This window comes from Oncorhynchus kisutch, linkage group LG29 (genome assembly GCF_002021735.2).
Source record: "Oncorhynchus kisutch isolate 150728-3 linkage group LG29, Okis_V2, whole genome shotgun sequence".
Lineage (NCBI taxonomy): Eukaryota > Metazoa > Chordata > Actinopteri > Salmoniformes > Salmonidae > Oncorhynchus > Oncorhynchus kisutch.
Genome location: NC_034202.2, coordinates 16,614,850 through 16,638,475, shown reverse-complemented (window position 1 = coordinate 16,638,475; position 23,626 = coordinate 16,614,850). Strand labels below are relative to the sequence as shown.

Genomic DNA, 23,626 nt, shown 5'->3' with positions numbered 1-23,626 from the left:
GACAGTTGTGTGTAATGAAAAGCAGCCTAGCGCACTCAAGCACCAGAGAGGGAGAATGGGAGCAGACGTGACAGTACCCCCCCCCCCCCCCCCCTCTATGGGCGTCCCACCTGGGTGAGCCTGACGGGCCAGTCAAGGCATGGGCGCTGGACAAGCAGATTGGGGCATAGAAGCCCGGCGAGCCAGCTGAGGTTTGGGAGCCTAACGATCCAGCTGAGGCGTGAAAGCCTGACAATCCCATTGAGGCGGGGGAGCCCGACGAGCCAGCTGAGGAGTAGGAGCACGACGAGCTGGCTGAGGCATGATGTGGGATGGGAGCCTGCGGACCCAACCGGGGTAAGGAAACGTCTCGAGCTAGGTAAGGCATGAAAGCCCATGGAGCCAGCTGAGGCACCCCCGGTTCCATCGGCGGCAGCACCTGGACCCGATGTCACCAACAAAAGCATTCTGTAAGGATTGACGCTGGAGACGAGAAGCAGGTACAGGGAGAACATTCAATGAACAACGGACAGCAACATCATCTGGATAGGGGGAAAATAATGACATCCATGAAAAAGGGAACAAACTGAGGAGCAGACAGATATAGAGGGGTAATCAACAAAGTAATGGAGTCCAGGTTAGTCCAATATTGTGCAGCTACACGTAATGATGGTGACAGGTGTGCGTAATTAAAGTCAGCCTGGCTCCCTCGAATGCCAGAGAGGGAGAGCGGAAGCAGAAGTGATGGTTTGAGCCAATCAGTTGTGTTGTGACAAGGTAGGGGTGGTATACAGAAGATAGTCCTATTTGATAAAATACCAAGCTCATATTATGGCAAAACAACTCAAATAAGCAAAGAGAAAAGACAGTTCATCACTTCTTGAAGACATGAAGGCCAGTCAATCTCGAAAAAATATTTGCCCTAACCACGCTGGGCCAATTGTGCATCGCCCTATGGGACTCCCAATCACAGGCAGTTGTGATACAGCTGGAAATCGAACCAGGGTCTGCAGTGACACCTTTAGCACTAGAAATGCAGCGCCTTAGACCACTGCGCCACTCGGGAGCCCCAAGTGTTATGATGAAACTGGCTCTCATGAGGACCGCCACACGAAAGGAAGACCCAGAGTTACCTCTGCTGCAGAGGATAAGTTCCAGGGCGAGGACCGGAGGAGGAGATGAGAGAGGGTACGATGAGAGATTCATGGAGATTCATGGAGGAGACGAGGGCATACTTAAAGAAATCAACCTCTACTAAAGGACACCAATGAGAAAAAGAGACTTGCAATGGAAATCAGACCGGTGGAAATCTGTCCTTTGGTCAAATTTTAGATTTTGGATTCCAACCGCTGTGTCTTTGTGAGACGCAGAGTAGGTGGATGGATGATCTCTGCATGTGTGGTTCCCACCGTGAAGCATGGAGGAGGAGGTGTGATGGTGTGGTTTGTGCTTTGCTGGTGACACTGTCAGTGATTTATTTAGAATTCAATACACACTTAACCAGCATGGCTACCACAGCATTCTGCAGCGATACACCATCCCATCTGGTTTGCGCTTAGTGGGACTATCATTTGTTTTTCAACAGGACAATGACCCAACACACCTCCAGGCTGTGTAAGGGCTATTTGACGAAGAAGGAGAGTGATGGAGTGCTGCATCAGATGACCTGGCCTCCACAATCATCTGACCTCAACCCAATTGAGATGGTTTGGGATGAGTTGGACCGCAGAGTGAAGGAAAAGCAACCAACAGGTGCTCAGCATATGTGGGAAATCCTTCAAGACTGTTGGAAAAGCATTCCAGGAGAAGCTGGTTGCCAACAGTGCGCAAAGTCGTCATCAAGGCAAAGGGTGACTACTTTGAAGAATATACCATTTTAAATATATTTAGATTTGTTCAGCACTTTTTTGGTTACTACATGATTCCATATGTGCTATTTCATAGTTTTAATGTCTTCACTACAATTCTACAATATAGAAAATAGTAAAATAAAGAAAAACCCTTAAATAACCCCTAAATAAATAAAAACCCTGTCCAATCTTTTGACTGGTACTCTAAATTTACAAACAGGAATTAACTGAACCTAAAGAGGAAAATGATTTAGCCTTGAACTCAATAACACATATATTTGGGATTATAAATAACCCAACTCAAAATCACTCAAACAAAAATTATCGCTGATGAAACACTATAGTGGTCACAAAGACAACACACGATTGCATATTTAGGCATATTATCTCAGACTTACATTGTGACACTAAAGAGGCCAATTGGGTCCCTTTACTCAGTCTTTCTTACTGTAATGTGCACCGGGTGTTTTTGCTGCTATGTTATAAGTCATGGTGATAGTATTTACAATATACAGAGGGAAGTGAATCTACACCTTTGCAAGTGAGACAGTTCTCCATGTCCCCTTAGAGGTGCAGTTTGTGTTTGTGTATGTGTGTGTGAGCGCGCATGTTTGTGTGTGCGTTCGTGCTTGGTGGCGACTTCATGTGAGATTGCTCCCCCTCTATAACAATATCTTGTCTACCTCTGTTTTAGAATGACCAGACCTACAGCAGGTTGCAGAGTGATGGGGATAAAACTGACATTAAGTATAACACATACTGTACGACACAATGATGAGCTTGCGTAATGAAATCAATTTGCCCAATGCTGGGGCAAGGAGGAGTGTGTAGATTTAATTTCCTTTCTAAGCAAGAAACTAAATTTCACTTGACATTTCCTATGGCATCCTCAGCAGTCTGTCATTTTGACCTTTCTGTCCAATTGTCACGCATAATTCTAATCCGACAAAGTGGGAAGACAGCAATATAACTATGTCAGAAATGCCAAGCAGATGTATTTTTTTAACGCTGGGCTGAAGTGCATTTGGGTGTACCTTTTTTCCAGTTGTATTAAGAATTTTACATGCTGACAGATCCCAATGAAAATTCTAGCTACGCGTGGACAGAATACCAACAGTTTCATGGGAGAACATCTCAAACTGACTGTCCTTAAATGGATGTAGCCCACAGGAGGTTGTTGGCACATTATTTGGGGCGGACAGGCACGTGTTAATGGCTGGAGTGGAATCGGTGGAAAGGTATTGTCATGTCCTGACCTTAGTTCCTTTTTTATGTCTCTATTTTAGTTTGGTCAGGGCGTGAGTTGGGGTGGGCATTCTATGTTTTGTTCTGTGTGCTATATTTCTACGTGTTTGGCCTGGTATGGTTCCCAATCAGAGGCAGCTGTCAATTGTTGTCTGATTGAGAACCATACTTAGGTAGCCTGTTTTCCCAATCACAATCATTCACATTTTATTTACTGAAATGAAAGTTAGTTATCCTCCCACAGTGACAAGTTGTGTATCATTATATTTAATTTAATTTATTACAAGATTAAGGGTATACTGGGCAACTTTCATAGGTCTGGTCTTACATCAAATCAAATTAAATCAAATTTATTTATATAGCCCTTCGTACATCAGCTGATATCTCAAAGTGCTGTACAGAAACCCAGCCTAAAACCCCAAACAGCAAGCAATGCAGGTGTAGAAGCACGGTGGCTAGGAAAAACTCCCTAGAAAGGCCAATACCTAGGAAGAAACCTAGAGAGGAACCAGGCTATGTGGGGTGGCCAGTCCTCTTCTGGCTGTGCCGGGTGGAGATTATAACAGAACATGGCCAAGATGTTCAAATGTTCATAAATGACCAGCATGGTCGAATAATAATAAGGCAGAACAGTTGAAACTAGAGCAGCAGCACAGTCAGGTGGAAGTTGAAACTGGAGCAGCAGCATGGCCAGGTGGACTGGGGACAGCAAGGAGTCATCATGTCAGGTAGTCCTGGGGCATGGTCCTAGGGCTCAGGTCCTCCGAGAGAGAGAAAGAAAGAGAGAAGGAGAGAATTAGAGAACGCACACTTAGATTCACACAGGACACCGAATAGGACAGGAGAAGTACTCCAGATATAACAAACTGACCCCAGCCCCCCGACACATAAACTACTGCAGCATAAATACTGGAGGCTGAGACAGGAGGGGTCAGGAGACACTGTGGCCCCATCCGAGGACACCCCCGGACAGGGCCAAACAGGAAGGATATAACCCCACCCACTTTGCCAAAGCACAGCCCCCACACCACTAGAGGGATATCTTCAACCACCAACTTACCATCCTGAGACAAGGCTGAGTATAGCCCACAAAGATCTCCGCCACGGCACAACCCAAGGGGGGGGGGGCGCCAACCCAGACAGGATGACCACAACAGTGAATCAACCCACTCAGGTGACGCACCCCCTCCAGGGACGGCATGAGAGAGCCCCAGCAAGCCAGTGACTCAGCCCCTGTAATAGGGTTAGAGGCAGAGAATCCCAGTGGAAAGAGGGGAACCGGCCAGGCAGAGACAGCAAGGGCGGTTCGTTGCTCCAGAGCCTTTCCGTTCACCTTCCCACTCCTGGGCCAGACTACACTCAATCATATGACCCACTGAAGAGATGAGTCTTCAGTAAAGACTTAAAGGTTGAGACCGAGTTTGCGTCTCTGACATGGGTAGGCAGACCGTTCCATAAAAATGGAGCTCTATAGGAGAAAGCCCTGCCTCCAGCTGTTTGCTTAGAAATTCTAGGGACAATTAGGAGGCCTGCGTCTTGTGACCGTAGCGTACGTGTAGGTATGTACATAAGGTCTATCACCCCATAGCACTCACTTCTGTAATCATGAAGTGCTTTGGCAGACCAATCAAGGATCATATCACCTCCACCTTATCTGTCACCCTAGACCCACTTACATTTGCGTACAGCCCCAATAGGTCCACAGACGATGCAATCGCCATCACACTGCACACTGCACTATCCCATCTGAACAAGAGGAATACCTATGTAAGATTGACTACAGCTCAGCATTCAACAACATAGTACCCTCCAAGCTCATCATTAAGCTTGAGGCCCTGGGTCTCAACCCCACCCTGTGCAATTGGGTCCTGGACTTCCTGACGGGCCCCCAGGTGGTGAAGGTAGGAAACAACATCTCCACTTCGCTGATCCTCAATACTGGGGCCCCACACGGGGGTGTGCTCAGCCCCCTCCTGTACTCCCTGTTCGCTCATGACTGCGTGGCCATGCACGCCTCTAACTCAATCATCAAGTTTGCAGACAACAAAACAGTAGTAGGCTTGATTACCAAGAACAACGAAACAGCCTATGGGGAGGAGGTGGTGTCAGGAAAACAACCTCTCACTCAACGCCAACAAAACAAAGGAGATGATCGTGGACTTCAGGAAACAGCAGAGGGAGCACCCCCTATCCACATCGACAGGACAGCAGTGGAGAAGGTGGAAAGTTTTAAGTTCCTCTGCATACACATCAAGGACAAACTGAAATTGTCCACCCACACAGACAGAGGGTGGTGCGGTCTGCACAACGCATCACTGGAGGCTAACTACCTGTCCACCGACAGCACCCACTCTCATTCTCCAAGATGGCATAGCAGTTCAGACGTCTTTTGTCCTCGTCTTGTCGTGTCCCGTATATATATATATATATATATATATATATATATATATATATATATATATATATATATATATATATTTACAACTTTCTTTGCATACCTTTTTATATATACAGTGCCTTGCGAAAGTATTCGGCCCCCTTGAACTTTGCAACCTTTTGCCACATTTCAGGCTTCAAACATAAAGATATAAAACTGTATTTTTTTGTGAAGAATCAACAACAAGTGGGACACAATCATGAAGTGGAACGCCATTTATTGGATATTTCAAACTTTTTTAACAAATCAAAAACTGAAAAATTGGGCGTGCAAAATTATTCAGCCCCCTTAAGTTAATACTTTGTAGCGCCACATTTTGCTGCGATTACAGCTGTAAGTTGCTCGGGGTATTTCTCTATCAGTTTTGCACATCGAGAGACTGACATTTTTTCCCATTCCTCCTTGCAAAACAGCTCGAGCTCAGTGAGGTTGGATGGAGAGCATTTGTGAACAGCAGTTTTCAGTTCTTTCCACAGATTCTCGATTGGATTCAGGTCTGGAATTTGACTTGGCCATTCTAACACCTGGATATGTTTATTTTTGAACCATTCCATTGTAGATTTTGCTTTATGTTTTGGATCATTGTCTTGTTGGAAGACAAATCTCCGTCCCAATCTCAGGTCTTTTGGATATTTAAAACTTTTTTAACAGATCAAAAACTGAAAAATTGGGCGTGCAAAATTATTCAGCCCCTTTACTTTCAGTGCAGCAAACTCTCTCCAGAAGTTCAGTGAGGATCTCTGAATGATCCAATGTTGACCTAAATGACTAATGATGATAAATACAATCCACCTGTGTGTAATCAAGTCTCCGTATAAATGCAGCTGCACTGTGATAGTCTCAGAGGTCCGTTAAAAGCGCAGAGAGCATCATGAAGAACAAGGAACACACCAGGCAGGTCCGAGATACTGTTGTGAAGAAGTTTAAAGCCGGATTTGGATACAAAAAGATTTCCCAAGCTTTAAATATCCCAAGGAGCACTGTGCAAGCGATAATATTGAAATGGAAGGAGTATCAGACCACTGCAAATCTACCAAGACCTGGCCGTCCCTCTAAACTTTCAGCTCATACAAGGAGAAGACTGATCAGAGATGCAGCCAAGAGGCCCATGATCACTCTGGATGAACTGCAGAGATCTACAGCTGAGGTGGGAGACTCTGTCCATAGGACAACAATCAGTCGTATATTGCACAAATCTGGCCTTTATGGAAGAGTGGCAAGAAGAAAGCCATTTCTTAAAGATATCCATAAAAAGTGTCGTTTAAAGTTTGCCACAAGTCACCTGGGAGACACACCAAACATGTGGAAGAAGGTGCTCTGGTCAGATGAAACCAAAATTTAACTTTTTGGCAACAATGCAAAACGTAATGTTTTGCGTAAAAGCAACACAGCTCATCACCCTGAACACACAATCCCCACTGTCAAACATGGTGGTGGCAGCATCATGGTTTGTATATTTTGTTTTTCATAAACTCATCTTCAAAACACTCTCCTGCAACCCGCCTCACCAATTTATATTTTTTTTTTAAAGAAAGTATTATTTACCTCAAATCTGTAATCCTCCATAGAAGCTAACCAGAAGCTAGCCAGAAGCTAACCAGAAGCTAATCCAGAAACTAGCCTGAAGCTAGCCTGAAGCTAACCAGAAGCTAATCAGAAGCTAGTTAGCTTCTTTACTGGCTAATCGTTAGTATTCAGCTAACCATGGTTTGTGGTCATCAGCTATCCTTTAGCTCGAAAATCTATCGCTAGTTTTGTACGGCACGGCTCGGACCGGAACATCGACGACCTATTTTTCTCTCCATGTCCCCGGATTTCAACCGCTAACTCTGGACATTTATACCTGGATCTCGCAGCTAGCTAGCTGCTATCCGTGTGACTATCGGCTTTCGTCGATTCCAGAGCAAACATCAATTATTCTGGAGCTAGCCAGCTGAAGAGTTCCATCAGTCACTCCTGGGCTACAATCACCTATCCGGACCCGTTTTACTGCCAACACGGAGCCCCATCGGGCCTTCACAACTGGACTACTGACATTATCTACTCGAGGGAGTTATCCGGCTGGCTCCTCCGTCGCGACGTTACCTGAACGCCCATCTGCGGTCCGCTAATCGTTAGCTGTCTTATCGGCAGCTATCTGAATAGACCCATCAGACAATTTATTTCATTTATTTATTTATAAAATAAAAAAAACTATAACTATATCTATTGTTTTTTTTTGCGAATTGGATTCATCCCCTCTACCACACGGAACCCCACTAATCCTACTGACGGAAACGCACGAGGTGGCTAATAACAGACCTCCATCCTATGCTAGCTTGCTACCGATGGCCCGGATAGCTGTCTAAATCGCCGTGACCCTAATCAACCTCACTACTCACTGGACCCTTTTGATCACTCGACTAAGCATGCCTCTCCTTAATGTCAATATGCCTTGTCCATTGCTGTTCTGGTTAGTGCTTATTGGCTTATTTCACTGTAGAGCCTCTAGTCCTGCTCACTATACCTTATCCAACCTATTAGTTCCACCACCCACACATGCGATGATATCTCCTGGTTTCAATGATGTTTCTAGAGGCAATATCTCTCTCTTCATCACTCAATGCCTAGGTTTACCTCCACTGTATTTACATCCTACCATACCTTTGTCTCTACATTATACCTTGAAGCTATTTTATCGCCCCCAGAAACCTCCTTTTACTCTCTGTTCCAGACGTTCTAGACGACCAATTCTTATTGCTTTTAGCCGTACCCTTATCCTACTCCTCCTCTGTTCCCCTGGCGATGTAGAGGTGAATCCAGGCCCTGCAGTGCCTAGCTCCACTCCTATTCCCCAGGCGCTCTCTTTTGATGACTTCTGTAACCGTAATAGCCTTGCTTTCATGCATGTTAACATTAGAAGCCTCCTCCCTAAGTTTGTTTTATTCACTGCTTTAGCACACTCTGTCAACCCGGATGTTCTAGCTGTGTCTGAATCCTGGCTTAGGAAGACCACCAAAAACTCTGAAATCTTCATCCCAAACTACAACATTTTCAGACAAGATAGAACTGCCAAAGGGGGCGGTGTTGCAATCTATTGCAAAGATAGCCTGCAGAGTTCTGTCCTACTATCCAGGTCTGTACCCAAACAATTTAAACTTCTACTTTTAAAAATCCACCTCTCTAAAAACAAGTCTCTCACCGTTGCCACCTGCTATAGACCACCCTCTGCCCCCAGCTGTGCTCTGGACACCATATGTGAACTGATTGCCCCCCATCTATATTCAGAACTCGTGCTGCTAGGCGACCTAAACTGGAACATGCTTAACACCCCAGCCCTCCTACAATCTAAGCTTGATGCCCTCAATCTCACACAAATTATCAATGAACCTACCAGGTACCTCCCCAAAGCCTTAAACACGGGCACCCTCATAGCTATCATCCTAACCAACTTGCCCTCTAAATACACCTCTGCTGTCTTCAACCAAGATCAGCAATCCCTGCCTCATTGCCTGCATCCGTAATGGGTCAGCAGTCAAACGACCTCCACTCATCACTGTCAAACGCTCCCTGAAACACTTCAGCGAGCAGGCCTTTCTAATCGACCTGGCCGGGGTATCCTGGAAGGATATTGATCTCATCCCGTCAGTAGAGGATGCCTGGTTATTTTTTTTAAATGCCTTCCTAACCATCTTAAATAAGCATGCCCCATTCAAGAAATGTAGAACCAGGAACAGATATTGCCCTTGGTTCTCCCCAGACCTGACTGCCCTTAACCAACACAAAAACATCCTATGGCGTTCTGCATTAGCATCGAACAGCCCCCGTGATATGCAGCTGTTCAGGGAAGCTAGAAACCATTACACACAGGCAGTTAGAAAAGCCAAGGCTAGCTTTTTCAAGCAGAAATTTGCTTCCTGCAACACTAACTCAAAAAGGTTCTGGGACACTGTAAAGTCCATGGAGAATAAAAACACTTCCTCCCAGCTGCCCACTGCACTGAAGATAGGAAACATTGTCACCACTGATAAATCCACTATAATTGAGAATTTCAATAAGCATTTTTCTACGGCTGGCCATGCTTTCCACCTGGCTACTCCTACCCCGGTCAACAGCACTGCACCCCCCACAGCAACTCGCCCAAGCCTTCCCCATTTCTCCTTCTCGCAAATCCAGTCAGCTGATGTTCTGAAAGAGCTGAAAAATCTGGACCCCTACAAATCAGCCGGGTTAGACAATCTGGACCCTTTCTTTCTAAAATTATCTGCCGAAATTGTTGCCACCCCTATTACTAGCCTGTTCAACCTCTCTTTCGTGTCGTCTGAGATTCCCAAAGATTGGAAAGTAGCTGCAGTCATCCCCTTCTTCAAAGGGGGGGACACTCTTGACCCAAACTGCTACAGACCTATATCTATCCTACCTTGCCTTTCTAAAGTCTTTGAAAGCCAAGTCAACAAACAGATTACCGACCATTTTGAATCTCACCATTCCTTCTCTGCTATGCAATCTGGTTTCAGAGCTGGTCATGGGTGCACCTCAGCCACGCTCAAGGTCCTAAATGATATCTTACCCGCCATCGATAAGAAACATTACTGTGCAGCCGTATTCATTGATCTGGCCAAGGCTTTCGTCTCTGTCAATCACCACATCCTCATCGGCAGACTCGACAGCCTTGGTTTCTCAAATGATTGCCTCGCCTGGTTCACCAACTACTTCTCTGATAGAGTTCAGTGTGTCAAATCGGGGGGTCTGCTGTCCGGACCTCTGGCAGTCTCTATGGGGGTGCCACAGGGTTAAATTCTTGGACCGACTCTCTTCTCTGTATACATCAATGATGTCGCTCTTGCTGCTGGTGAGTCTCTGATCCACCTCTACGCAGACGTCACCATTCTGTATACTTCTGGCCCTTCTTTGGACACTCTGTTAACAACCCTCCAGGCAAGCTTCAATGCCATACAACTCTCCTTCCGTGGCCTCCAATTGCTCTTAAATACAAGTCAAACTAAATGCATGCTCTTCAACCGATCGCTGCCTGCACCTGCCCGCCTGTCCAACATCACTACTCTGGACGGCTCTGACTTAGAATACGTGGACAACTACAAATACCTAGGTGTCTGGTTAGACTGTAAACTCTCCTTCCAGACCCACATCTCCAATCCAAAGTTAAATCTAGAATTGGCTTCCTATTTCGCAACAAAGCATCCTTCACTCATGCTGTCAAACATACCCTTGTAAAACTGACCATCCTACCAATCCTCGACTTTGGCGATGTCATTTACAAAATAGCCTCCAATACCCTACTCAACAAACTGGATGCAGTCTATCACAGTGCAATCCGTTTTGTCACCAAAGCCCCATATACTACCCACCATTGCGACCTGTACGCTCTCGTTGGCTGGCCCTCGCTTCATACTCATCGCCAAACCCACTGGGTCCATGTCATCTACAAGACCCTGCTAGGTAAAGTCCCCCCTTATCTCAGCTCGCTGGTCATCATAGCATCACCCAACTGTAGCACGCGCTCCAGCAGGTATATCTCTCTGGTCACCCCCAAAACCAATTCTTTCTTTGGCCACCTCTCCTTCCAGTTCTCTGCTGCCAATGATTGGAACGAACTACAAAAATATCTGAAACTGGAAACACTTATCTCCCTCACTAGCTTTAAGCACCAACTGTCAGAGCATCTCACAGATTGCTACACCTGTACATAGCCCACCTATAATTTAGCCCAAACAACTACCTCTTTCCCTACTGTATTTATTTGATTGATTTATTTATTTAGCTCCTTTGCACCCCATTATTTTTATTTCTACTTTGCACATTCTTCCACTGCAAATCTACCATTCCAGTGTTTTACTTGCTATATTGTATTTACTTTGCCACCTTTTTTGCCTTTACCTCCCTTATCTCACCTCATTTGCTCACATCGTATATAGACTTGTTTATAGTGTATTATTGACTATATGTTTGTTTTACTCCATGTGTAACTCTGTGTCATTGTATGTCGAACTGCTTTGCTTTATCTTGGCCAGGTCGCAATTGTAAATGAGAACTTGTTCTCAACTTGCCTACCTGGTTAAATAAAGGTGAAATAAATAAATAAATAAAATTAAACCCGATGTCACAGGAAGGTCAAAAAGATCATCAAGGACAACAACCACCAGAGCCACTGCCTGTTCACCCCGCTACCATCCAGAAGGCGAGGTCAGTACAGGTGCATCAAAGTTGGGACCGACTGAAAAATAGCTTCTATGTCAAGGCCATCAGTTAAGCAGCCACTAACAGAGAGGCTGATACCTACATACAGACTTGAAATAATTGGCCACTTCAATAAATGGATCACAAGTCAATCAATCAATCAAATGTATTTATAAAGCTCTTCTTATCAGCTTATTTCACAAAGTGCTGTACAGAAACCTAGCCTAAAACCCCAAACAGCAAGCAATACAGGTGTAGAAGCACAGTGGCTAGGAAAAACTCTGTAGAAAGGCCAGAACCTAGGAAGAAACCTAGAGAGGATCCAGGCTATGAGGGGTGGCCAGTCCTCTTCTGGATGTGCCGGGTGGAGATTATAACAGAATATGGCCAAGATGTTCAAATGTTAATAGATGACCAGCAGGGTCAAATAAAATAATCACAGTGGTTGGAGAGGGTGTAACATGGCAGTACCTCAGGAGTAAATCATTCAGAGTATCTCTACCACTCCTGCTGTCTCTAGAGAGTAGAAAACAGCAGGTCTGGGACAGATTGCACATCCGGTGAACAGGTCAGGGTTCCATAGCCGCAGGCAGAACAGTTGAAACTGGAGCAACATCTCGACCAGTTGGACTGGGGACAGCAAGAAGTCATCAGCCCAGGTAGTCCTGAGGCATGGTCCTAGGGCTCAGGTCCTCTGAGAGAAAGAAAGAAAGAAAGAAAGAAAGAAAGAAAGAAAGAAAGACAGAAAGAAAGAAAGAAAGAAAGAAAGAAAGAAAGAAAGAAAGAAAGAAAGAAAGAAAGAAAGAAAGAAAGAAAGAAAGAAAGAAAGAAAGAAAAAGAGAGAAAAGAGAGAGAATTAGAGAGAGCATACTTAAATTCACACACGACACCGGATAAGACAGGAGAAGTACTCCAGATATAACAGACTGACAATAGCCCGCCGACACATAAACTACTGCAGCATAAATACTGGAGGCTGAGATAGGAGGGGTCAGGAGACACTGTGGCCCCGGACAGGGCCAAACAGGCAGGATATAACCCCACCCACTTTTCCAAAGCACAGCACCCACACCACTAGAGGGAAAACTTCAACCACCAACTTACCATCCTGAGACAAGGCCGAGTATAGCCCACGAAGATCTCCCCCATGGCACAAACACAAGGGGGGGCGCAACCCGGACAGGAAGATCACGTTGGGGACTCAACCCCCTTAAGTGACGCACCCATCCTAGGGACAGCATGGAAGAGCACCAGTAAGCTAGTGACTCAGCCCCTGTAATAAGGTTTGAGGCAGAGAATCCCAGTGGAGAGAGGGGAACCGGCCAGGCAGACAGCAAGGGCAGTTCGTTGCTCCAGTGCCTTTACATTTCCCTTCACACTCCTGGGCCAGACTACACTCAATCATAGGACTTACTGAAGAGATGAGTGTTCAATAAAGACTTAACCTGTCTAGGAATGTGGTTCCGCTACCAACAGCCAATGAAATTGCAGGGCGCCAAATTCAATCAACAGAAATCTCATAATTAAAATTTCTCAAACAATACAAGTATTAGACACCATTTTAAAGATAAAATTCTCATTAATCCAACTACAGTGTCCGAATTCAAAAACGCTTTTCTGCAAAAGCAGAATATATCATTATATTATTAGGTCAGCAACTAGTCACAGAAAGCATACAGCGATTTTCCAACCAAAGAGTCACAAAAAGCAGAAATAGAGATAAAATGAATCACTAACCTTTGATATTCTTCATCAGATGATAACATGTTACACAATACATGTATGTTTTGTTCGATCAAGTTCATATTTTTAACCAAAAACCTCTGTTTACATTTGGCTTTGCCTCCAAAACATCCCGTGAATTTGCACAGAGCCACATCAATTTACAGAAATACTCATAATAAACATTGATAAAAGATACAAGTGTTATTCACAGAATTCAAGATATACTTCTCCTTAAACGTCTTAGTGCTGCAATCCCGTTAACAGGATGATATGACAACAGCCAGTGAAAGTGCAGGGCGCCAAATTCAAAACAACAGAAATCTCATAATTAAAATTCCTCAAACATACATGTATCTTATACTGTTTTAAAGGTAATCTTGTTGTTAATCCCACCGCAGTATCCGATTTTAAATAGGCTTTACAGCGAAAGCACCACAAACGATTATGTTAGGTCACCCCCAAGCCAAAGAAAAACTCAGCCATTTTTCCAGCCAAAGAGAGGAGTCACAAAAAGCACAAATAGAGATAAAATTAATCACTATCCTTTGATGATCTTCATCAGATGACACTCATAGGACTTCATGTTACACAATACATGTATGTTTTGTTTGATAAAGTTCATATAAAAAAATCTGAGTTTACATTGGCGCATTATGTTCACTAGTTCCAAAAACATCCAGTGATTTTGCATAGCCACATCGATTCAACAGAAATACTCATCATAAATGTAGATGATAATACAAGTTATACACATGGAATTATAGATATACATCTCCTTAATGCAACCGCTGTGTCAGATTTCAAATTAGCCGCCATGTTGGAGTCAACAGAAACCAGAAATCACATTATAAATATTCCCTTACCTTTGATGATCTTCATCAGAATGCACTGCCAGGAATCGCAGTTCCACAATAAATGCTTGATTTGTTCGATAATGTCTGTTATTTATGTCCAGTAGCTACTTTTGTTAGCGCGTTTAGTACACCAATCCAAACGCTTGTGCATTACTTCAGACAAAAACTTCAAAAAGTTATATTACAGGTCGAAGAAACATTTCAAACTAAGTATAGAATCAATCATTAGGATGTTTTTATCAGAAATCTTCAATAAAGTTCCAACCAGAGAAATCCTTTGTGTCTCGAGGAGCAATGGAACGCAGGGCGATATCATGTGGAATGCGTGTGACCAGGAAATGGCTCTCTGCCAGTAACCTGACTCATTCAGCTCTTGTTCAGTCCCATAACACGGTAGAAGCCTCATTCACGTTTCTAAAGGCGGTTGACATCTAGTGGAAGCCCTAGGAAGTGCAACTTCATTCATATCCCACTGTGAATTCAATAGGGCCTGGGATGAAAATCGACCAACCTCAGATTTCTCACTTCCTGTTTGGATTTCTTCTCAGGTTTCTGCCTGCCATATGAGTTCTGTTATACTCACAGACATCATTCAAACACTTTTAGAAACTTCAGAGTGTTTTCTATCCAATACTAATAATAATATGCATATATTAGCAACTGAGACTGAGGAGCAGGCCGTTTACTCTGGGCACCTCTGGGCACCTTTCATCCAAGCTACTCAATACTGCCCCTGCAGTATTAAGTTAATGCAACCGCTGTGTTAGATTTTTAAAAACCTTTACAGAAAAAGCAACCCATGCAATAATCTGAGTACGGCGCTCAGAGACCAACACAACCCAAAAGTTATCCGCCATGTTGGAGTCAACAGAAGTCACAAATAGCATTATAAATATTCACTTACCTTTGATGACCTTCATCAGAATGCACTCCCAGGAATCCCAGTTCCACAATAAATGTTTGATTTGTTCCATAAAGTCCATAATTTATGTCCAAATAACTCCTTTTGGTTTGCGCATTCAGTATACAATCTAAACCCAAGTTTCAGACAAAAAGTCATATTACAGTTCGTAGAAACATGTCAAACGATGTATAGAATCAATCTTTAGAATGTTTTTATCCTAAATCTTCAATAATGTTCCAACCGGAGAATTCCTTTGTCTTCAGAAAAGCAATGGAACGCGAGGTAACTTTCACATGAACGCGCGTCACGAGCTCGTGGCTCTCTGCCAGACCTCTGACTCATTCCCCTCTCATCCCCCCCTCCTTTACAGTAGAAGCATCAAACAAGGTTCTAAAGACTGTTGACATCTAGTGGAAGCCTTAGGAAGTGGAACATGACCAATAATATGCATATATTAGCAGCTGGGACTGAGTAACAGGCAGTTTACTCTGGGCACGCTTTTCATCCAAACGTGAAAATGCTGCCCCCTAGCCCAAACAGGTTAAAGGTCGAAACCGAGTCTGTGTCTCTCACATGGATAGGCAGACCATTCCATAAAAATGGAGCTCTATAGGAGAAAGCCCTGACTCCAGCTGTTTGCTTAGACATTCTAGGGACAATAAGCAGGCCTGCATCTTGTGACCATAGTGTACGTGTAGGTACGTTTTGCAGGACCAAATCGGAAAGATAGGTAGGAGCATGCCCATGTAATGCTTTGTAGGTTAGCAGTAAAACCTTTGAAATCAGCCCTTGCTTTAACAGGAAGCCAGTGCAGGGAGGCTAGCACTGGAGTAATATGATACATTTTTTTGGTTCTAGTCAAGATTCTAGCAGCCGTGTTTAGCACTAACTGGAGTTTATTTAGTGCTTTATCTGGGTCTCTGGATATTAGAGCATTGCAGTAGTCTAACCTAGAAGTGGCAAAAGAATGGCTACATTTTTCGGCATCATTTTTGGACAGAAAGTTTCAGATTTTTGCAATGTTACGCATATGGAAAAAAGCTGTCCTTGAAACAGTCTTGATATGTTTGTCAAAAGAGAGATCAGGGTCCAGTGTAATGCCGAGGTCCTTCACAGTTTTATTTGAGACGACTGTACAACCATCAAGATTAATTATCAGATTCAACAGAAGATATCTTTGTTTCTTGGGACCTAGAACTAGCATCTCTATTTTGTCAGAGTTTAAAAGTAAAAGATTTGCCGCCATCCACTTCCTTATGTCTGAAACACAGGCTTCCAGGGAGGACAATTTTGGGGCTTCATCATGTTTCATCGAAATGTACAGCTGTGTGTTGTCCGCATAGCAGTGAACGTTAACATTATGTTTCTGAATGACATCACCAAGTGGTAAAATATATACTGAAAACAATAGTGGTCCTAAAACGGAGCCTTGAGGACAAACCATCCATAGGGACAAACTGATATCTTTCCAACAGATAAGATCTAAACCAGGCCAGAACTTGTCCGTGTAGACCAATTTGGGTTTCCAATCTCTCCAAAAGAATGTGGTGATCGATGCTATCAAAAGCAGCACTAAGGTCTAGGAGCACGAGGACAGATGCAGAGCCTCAGTCTGACGCCAATAATAGGTCATTTACCATCTTCACAAGAGCACTCTCAGTGCTATGATGATCGATCACCACATTCTTTTGGAGAGATTGGAAACCCAAATTGGTCTACACGGACAAGTTCTGGCCTGGTTTTGAATACATTGTTTGTCTTCAAGGAAGGCAGTGAGTTGCTGTGTGATATAGGCTGATAGTTTTTTATATTTTATGGGTCAAGGTTTGGCTTTTTCAAGAGTCTTTATTAGTGCCACTTTTAGTGAGTTTGGTACACATCCGGTGGATAGAGAGCCTTTTATTATGTTCAAAATAGGAGGGCAAAGCACAGGAAGCAGCTCTTTTAGTAGTTTAGTTGGAATAGGGTCCAGAATGCAGCTTGAAGGTTTAGAGGCCATGATTATTTTCATCAATGTGTCAAGAGATATAGTATTAAAAAACTTGAGAATCTCCTTGATCCTAGGTCCTGGCAGGGTTGTGCAGACTCAGGACAATTGAGCTTTTGAGGAACGCACAGATTTAAAGAGGAGTCCGTAATTTGCTTTATAATGATCATAATCTTATCGTGAAGTTCATGAGTTTATCACTGCTGAAGTGAAAGCCATCCTCCATTGAGGAATGCTGCTTTTTAGTCAGCTTTGCGACAGTGTCCAAAAGAAATGTTGGATTATTTTTACTTTCCTCAAGTTGTAAAAATAGGATGATCGAGCAGCAGTGAGGGCTCTTTGATACTGCACAGTACCGTCTTTCCTAGCTAGTCGGAAGACTTCCAATTTGGTGTGGCGCCATTTCCGTTCTAATTTTCTGGAAGCTTGCTTCAGAGCTCGGGTGTTTTCTGTATACCAGGGAGCTAGATTCTTATGTTACTTTAATTATGTCACTTTAATAATGTTTGCATATCTTGTATTACTCATCACATACAGTGCCTTGCGAAACTATTCGGCCCCCTTGAACTTTGCGACCTTTTGCCACATTTCAGGCTTCAAACATAAAGATATAAAACTGTATTTTTTTGTGAAGAATCAACAACAAGTGGGACACAATCATGAAGTGGAACGACATTTATTGGGTATTTCAAACTTTTTTAACAAATCAAAAACTGAAAAATTGGGCGTGCAAAATTATTCAGCCCCCTTAAGTTAATACTTTGTAGCGCCACATTTTGCTGCGATTACAGCTGTAAGTCGCTCGGGGTATGTCTCTATCAGTTTTGCACATCGAGAGACTGACATTTTTTCCCATTCCTCCTTGCAAAACAGCTCGAGCTCAGTGAGGTTGGATGGAGAGCATTTGTGAACAGCAGTTTTCAGTTCTTTCCACAGATTCTCAATTGGATTCAGGTCTGGAATTTGACTTGGCCATTCTAACACCTGGATATGTTTATTTTTGAACCATTCCATTGTAGATTTTGCTTAATGTTTTGGATCATTGTCTTGTTGGAAGACAAATCTCCGTCCCAATCTCAGGTCTTTTGCAGACTCCATCAGGTTTTCTTCCAGAATGGTCCTGTATTTGGCTCCATCCATCTTCCCATCAATTTTAACCATCTTCCCTGTCCCTGCTGAAGAAAAGCAGGCCCAAACCATGATGCTGCCACCACCATGTTTGACAGTGGGGATGGTGTGTTCAGGGTGATGAGCTGTGTTGCTTTTACGCCAAACATAACGTTTTGCATTGTTGCCAAAAAGTTCAATTTTGGTTTCATCTGACCAGAGCACCTTCTTCCACATGTTTGGTGTGTCTCCCAGGTGGCTTGTGGCAAACTTTAAACAACACTTTTTTATGGATATCTTTAAGAAATGGCTTTCTTCTTTCAGAGATCCTCACTGAACTTCTGGAGAGAGTTTGCTGCACTGAAATTAAAGGGGCTGAATAATTTTGCACGCCCAATTTTTCAGTTTTTGATCTGTTAAAAAAGTTTGAAATATCCAATAAATGTCATTCCACTTCATGATTGTGTCCCACTTGTTGTTGATTCTTGTTGTTGATTCTTCACAAAAAATACAGTTTTATATCTTTATGCTTGAAGCCTGAAATGTGGCAAAAGGTCGCAAAGTTCAAGTGGGCCGAATACTTTCGCAAGGCACTGTAGGCCGTAGTGGCGAAGTAAATACAATTTAGCAATTAAACACTGGAGTGATAGATGTGCAGAAGATGAATGTGCAAGTAGTGATACTGGGGTGCAAACAAAGGAGCAAAATTAAAATAAAATAAAACAATATGGGGGTTGAGGTAGTTGGATGGCTATTTACAAAGGGTGGCTATTTGAAGAATTTCAAATATAAAATATATTTTGATTTGTTTAACACTTTTTTGGTTTCTACATGATTCCATATGTGTTATTTCATCATTTGAAGTCTTCACAATTATTCTACAATGTAGAAAATAGTAAAAATAATGAAAAACCCTTGAATGAGTAGGCATTCTAAAACTTTTGACTGGTAGTGTATATAATTACATTTGAATAGTAATAATAATAATACAAATATATATATATATTGTATTATTATTATTAAAATGTAACTGACAATACAAAAACAGAGAATATCAACACAAAATATTTTTCAATATGCAAACATGAAATAAATAAATAAAATAAAAGTAAATAGATAAATAATAATCACTACACATGAGTACTTGAAGATGTCAGAAACATTTTACATGCATTTTGATAAAAATGTAAAAGGATAAGGGGTTTCATTTGTTTAAAATTGTTATAATGTTGTAAGAATATATTGTTCATCTTGTCATTGACTAATTCTAGATATTTTAATAAATATTGCATTTTAGGCACAGATGTCAAATAGGCTATTTGTGTTTGTGTATGAATAATTTACCAGATGGTACAAAGAGGAAACAATTAACTCAGTAGCTATGTTTTCATTCGAAAAATAACATATTACATCCTTCACTGTAAATATATGGGCCTTATCAATGAAATAAAACACGCAATTACTTAGCTGCTGGCTCTAAAATAATTCACAAGATAAACAGAGGAGAAAACTCAGCCTGGACGAGGGGTTCTGAAGTATACATGTGTCTGTCGAAAGTTATTTCACAATCACATGGTAGCGCAATCAACATACAAAAAGAGAGCGTAGTAGCTAATAAAATGACAGATTATGTGTTATTTATTATTAACATCAATAAATAATTAATCCAGTTTTTTTCTCATCAGAATATCGGAGAATGAAAGATTTGATTTACGTGTGGTGTTTTCCATCTTGAAGTTGAATTAACGAATCTGCAGGCATGAACCATAAAGCATATTTACTAACTTTTCCAACATGGCTGCACATGTTAGATCTGTTTTTTGTGAGTATGTTTATTGTGGCATTTCGCACCTCTTTTTTTAAAGAAGAAAGAAAGACTTTGTAGTACGACAATAATTAAACGATAGTGATATATCCTATCTAACGTTAGTTAGCGCAGTAGTTTTCTTTTACGTGCTTTCACGTGCTAATTTGGAATGTATCGGCGCGGCGGGGGCAAGAGGGACCACAACAACAAGACGGTGAAGAAGAATGAGAGCGACAGCAAAAAATATGCCGAGCTTTTGGTGTTCGGCTATGCCTGCAAGCTGTTCCGGGACGACGAGAGGGCTCACTTCCACGAGCAGGGCAAACAGCTCATACCATGGATGGGGGACAAGAACATCCTGATTGATAGGTCGGTTGAACAAACCTAGACGGAATTGTTATCCTAACCAACTTTCCTAATCAGATCTGTCTTTCGAAGGGACCGATCGGATTATTGTTTTGCTGAAGGCGTAGTTTTCCAAATGTAACTGTCACATGAAAGTACACGTGTGTGCAAACCATTTTATCTAGCTTCCTTAATAAATGTCAGTTTTGACCTCATGAAAACGAAGATACATTAGCTATTAACAAAAGGAAGCAGAGGCTTCCTCCACTATTTGGGTCATATTTCAACAGTGAACAAGCTCTACATGAGACTGAAAGTTGTCTAAAATTGCCCCTTATAAAATTGCCTCATATTTACGGATACATCAATGTACTTGTTTACAGGGTTTTGGACTATAGATCGTCTACAAGTTATATTGTATTCAACTTTGTATTACTTAACTGCCCATTGCCCTTTTTAAGGGAGGCTTATGCGTCTTGGTGTATTTGTATTTGCTCTGGTAGCTTCATCATGAGAATATTAAGTTAAGTATGGTATTCAGTTAATTCCAAAACAATTTGGATGTAAACAACCTAACATCGCTAAATGCCTTTCACTAAACTGAATTCAAATGAGAACTTCAAACCTTACCAACAAGTCACCAAGAAATCGAATTTTTTGATAATACCACGGCAAATTCAACCCAAACTACTACTGTATATCAAATATGTTAATTAAGGTGGTTCACAGTAATTCATGTCAAAATGTAGGGTCTTATACTGCTGACTAATGCCTGCCAAGTATCCCAGCTCAGTTGTTTCCCTTTTGCTTTCAGTTGTTCATTTCTAATAACATTTTCTTGCAGGCTGTAGAGCATGTTGGCAATGATGACCTGTAAAAGTAGTTGTTTATTTGGAAATAAACAAACTTGAACCATGAAGGGGGGGACATTATGTTGGCCCTTCATGGTCTCGTTGAGCCACCTTAATCTTTTTGGGCCTGTCTCTTGTTTCCAATGTATGTGTGTGTCTCTCTATCACATAACCAGCCCTTATTTCCCCAGCTAGTAGCCTAAGGCTAAGGGGTCCTGCCTGACCCCCCAATGCCAACCCCAGTGCCCACTTCTCTCTTTCGACGAAGGAACTCTGGAGAGGTGGAAGAGGGGAGCGAACGCAGGAAAATATCGTCCGTTTGGGTTCTTACGGATAGGTATTTATGTGCTCGGGTTTGTGTGGATGTACCTTTTTTACAGATATAGGAGGATTGGTGAGTGTTATAGGGGGGAAACTTGAACCTTGTAAGGTAAGAGGCGAGTTGTTTTCTTTTGGTTTGTTTCTGTGTTCATGCAGGGATGTTGCTCCGTAGCAATTTGTTGAGAGAGGAATGAGATTCACAGAGTAAGTTTGCCAGAAAGGCTCTCTAGTGCAGTTATGTCGGGAGTTGTTCAGGTTATTGTGTCTGTATTGTGACGAGATTGCTCAGTTCCAGTACCATACACTCCCTCATGAAAGACTTGTGACTGAGGTAGTACTTTTTGTTGTTAAAAACTCTTTGTTTTAGGGTCCAACCTGTGTTGGTAAGTAGGTCCATGTGTTGTCTTTTCTCTCAATTGGCTTGCTCCATGTCTCTAACCCCTCTCTTCACCCTACAGGTATGATGGGCGTGGTCACTTACATGACCTCTCGGAGTACGACGCGGGCTCGTGGAACAGAGACTACCAGCTGTCCGAGGAGGAGGCCAGGATCGAGGCCCTGTGTGATGAAGAGCGGTACCTGGCCATGCACACAGACCTGCTGGAGGAAGAAGCCAGACAAGGTAGGCCTATCAGATTCACAGCTGGGGGCATCATACTCTGTCTGTGGTGTCTGAACTGCTGTGCAATGCCTCGGCTCATCTGGATAAGCTGTGGAAGACAGTGGTGAATTCATTATTTCACAAAGTGCTCATGCGTTTCAATCGCACATTTGTGGGGACATTCAGCCTCTGCATTTGGCATCTGTTTCAGATGACTGGAAGTTCTAACTGAAAGGAAAACAAAAACACTATGCAACAATTAGGTTCTACATAAGGTGCCAAAGTGAATAATGGAATGAATCCCCTTATGTTCACCGGGCAGAATGAGCTTTCAAAATGCTGTAGTTTCAGTGATGTATTCTGCAACACCTCCATCAACAGAATGTTTTCAGGCACTGGAAGGTTGTTTTGATTACAGTATGCTAATGTGCCCTTCTCTCTGTACTGGCAACAGAAAGGCCATGTTATCCTAGGTAATAACCTCAGTTCAATTTCCACATTCTGATCTGATTCCTATTTGGATGGCAAAGAAAAGTATGGTAGTGAAGCTATGTCAAAGATGATGAGAGAGTTTGAGAGGGTAGATTCTATGTAGCCTAAAGTACGGGGGTAATGGTATTTGATGTTTTTGATGAATAAAAGTTCTAAATTTGCTTTGAGTAGTGTGTAACCCTAGGGTGGAAACATATATTCTAAATGATTTCAATGGGTCTTTCTCCATTCGTATTGTTTTATACTGTTCAATTCAACTTCAACCTAAAATAATTTCCTGCATATTCATACATTTCTGCTTTTCCTGCACTCATTTGAGATCATTTCCACACTGCCTCGATATGGGCAAAATACCAGGCCTTATTTTTAACCAAATCTTGCAATTGCGATTTAGATCAAAACACTTGGGTGAACTTTTGCAATCATGGACATAGAATATTTATTATAATTCTATAGTTAGAATATAAATAATAGTGGGCACTTTGAATACAGTGTTGTTTGACATGACAACGAATGAAAATACCATTGAGGAGTTATTGGGACAGTGAAGGAACTAAAGTGATGGTCCGTGTTTCCTAGGGGACCCTATAATCTTTGGCTACATTAAATCTTTATTCGTCTAGCCAACATATTCATGCTTTGCCTATTCCTCTTTGATTTAGAAGACACTTGCACAAATAACATGCTGATTTAAGCCTCCACCAGCACTGGTATCAGGCTGTATTGGCTACCCACGTCTGCTCTGAGTCAGTACTTTTATTAGCTAGTTAGCTAGCCAGCTAACTAGCGGTTAGCATTAGTGGCTAACACGATTTAGCATAACATGCTAAGAAAATACAAACTAGCTGTTCGCAGATGTAGAAACATAAAATAATATTGTAATCATAGAACGCTTGTGGATTTATATTAAGATACAATTGGAAACATTGTTGCAGGGAAGGCAA

The 23,626-nt window shown here is 42.4% G+C and overlaps 1 protein-coding gene across 2 annotated transcripts in view; it reads left to right on the top strand.

The window, feature by feature from the left end:
- Positions 1–20,040: 20,040 nt before the first annotated feature.
- Positions 20,041–23,626, top strand: part of LOC109873666 (splicing factor, suppressor of white-apricot homolog) — a 136,424-nt gene continuing 132,838 nt past the window's right edge. For both annotated transcript variants that reach the window (XM_020465317.2, XM_020465316.2), the window contains exons 1-2: positions 20,041–20,441; positions 22,048–22,211. In XM_020465317.2, the coding sequence (XP_020320906.1) occupies positions 20,242–20,441; positions 22,048–22,211 (364 nt within the window). In that variant the 5' untranslated portion in view covers positions 20,041–20,241. The remainder of the gene's footprint in view (positions 20,442–22,047; positions 22,212–23,626) is intronic.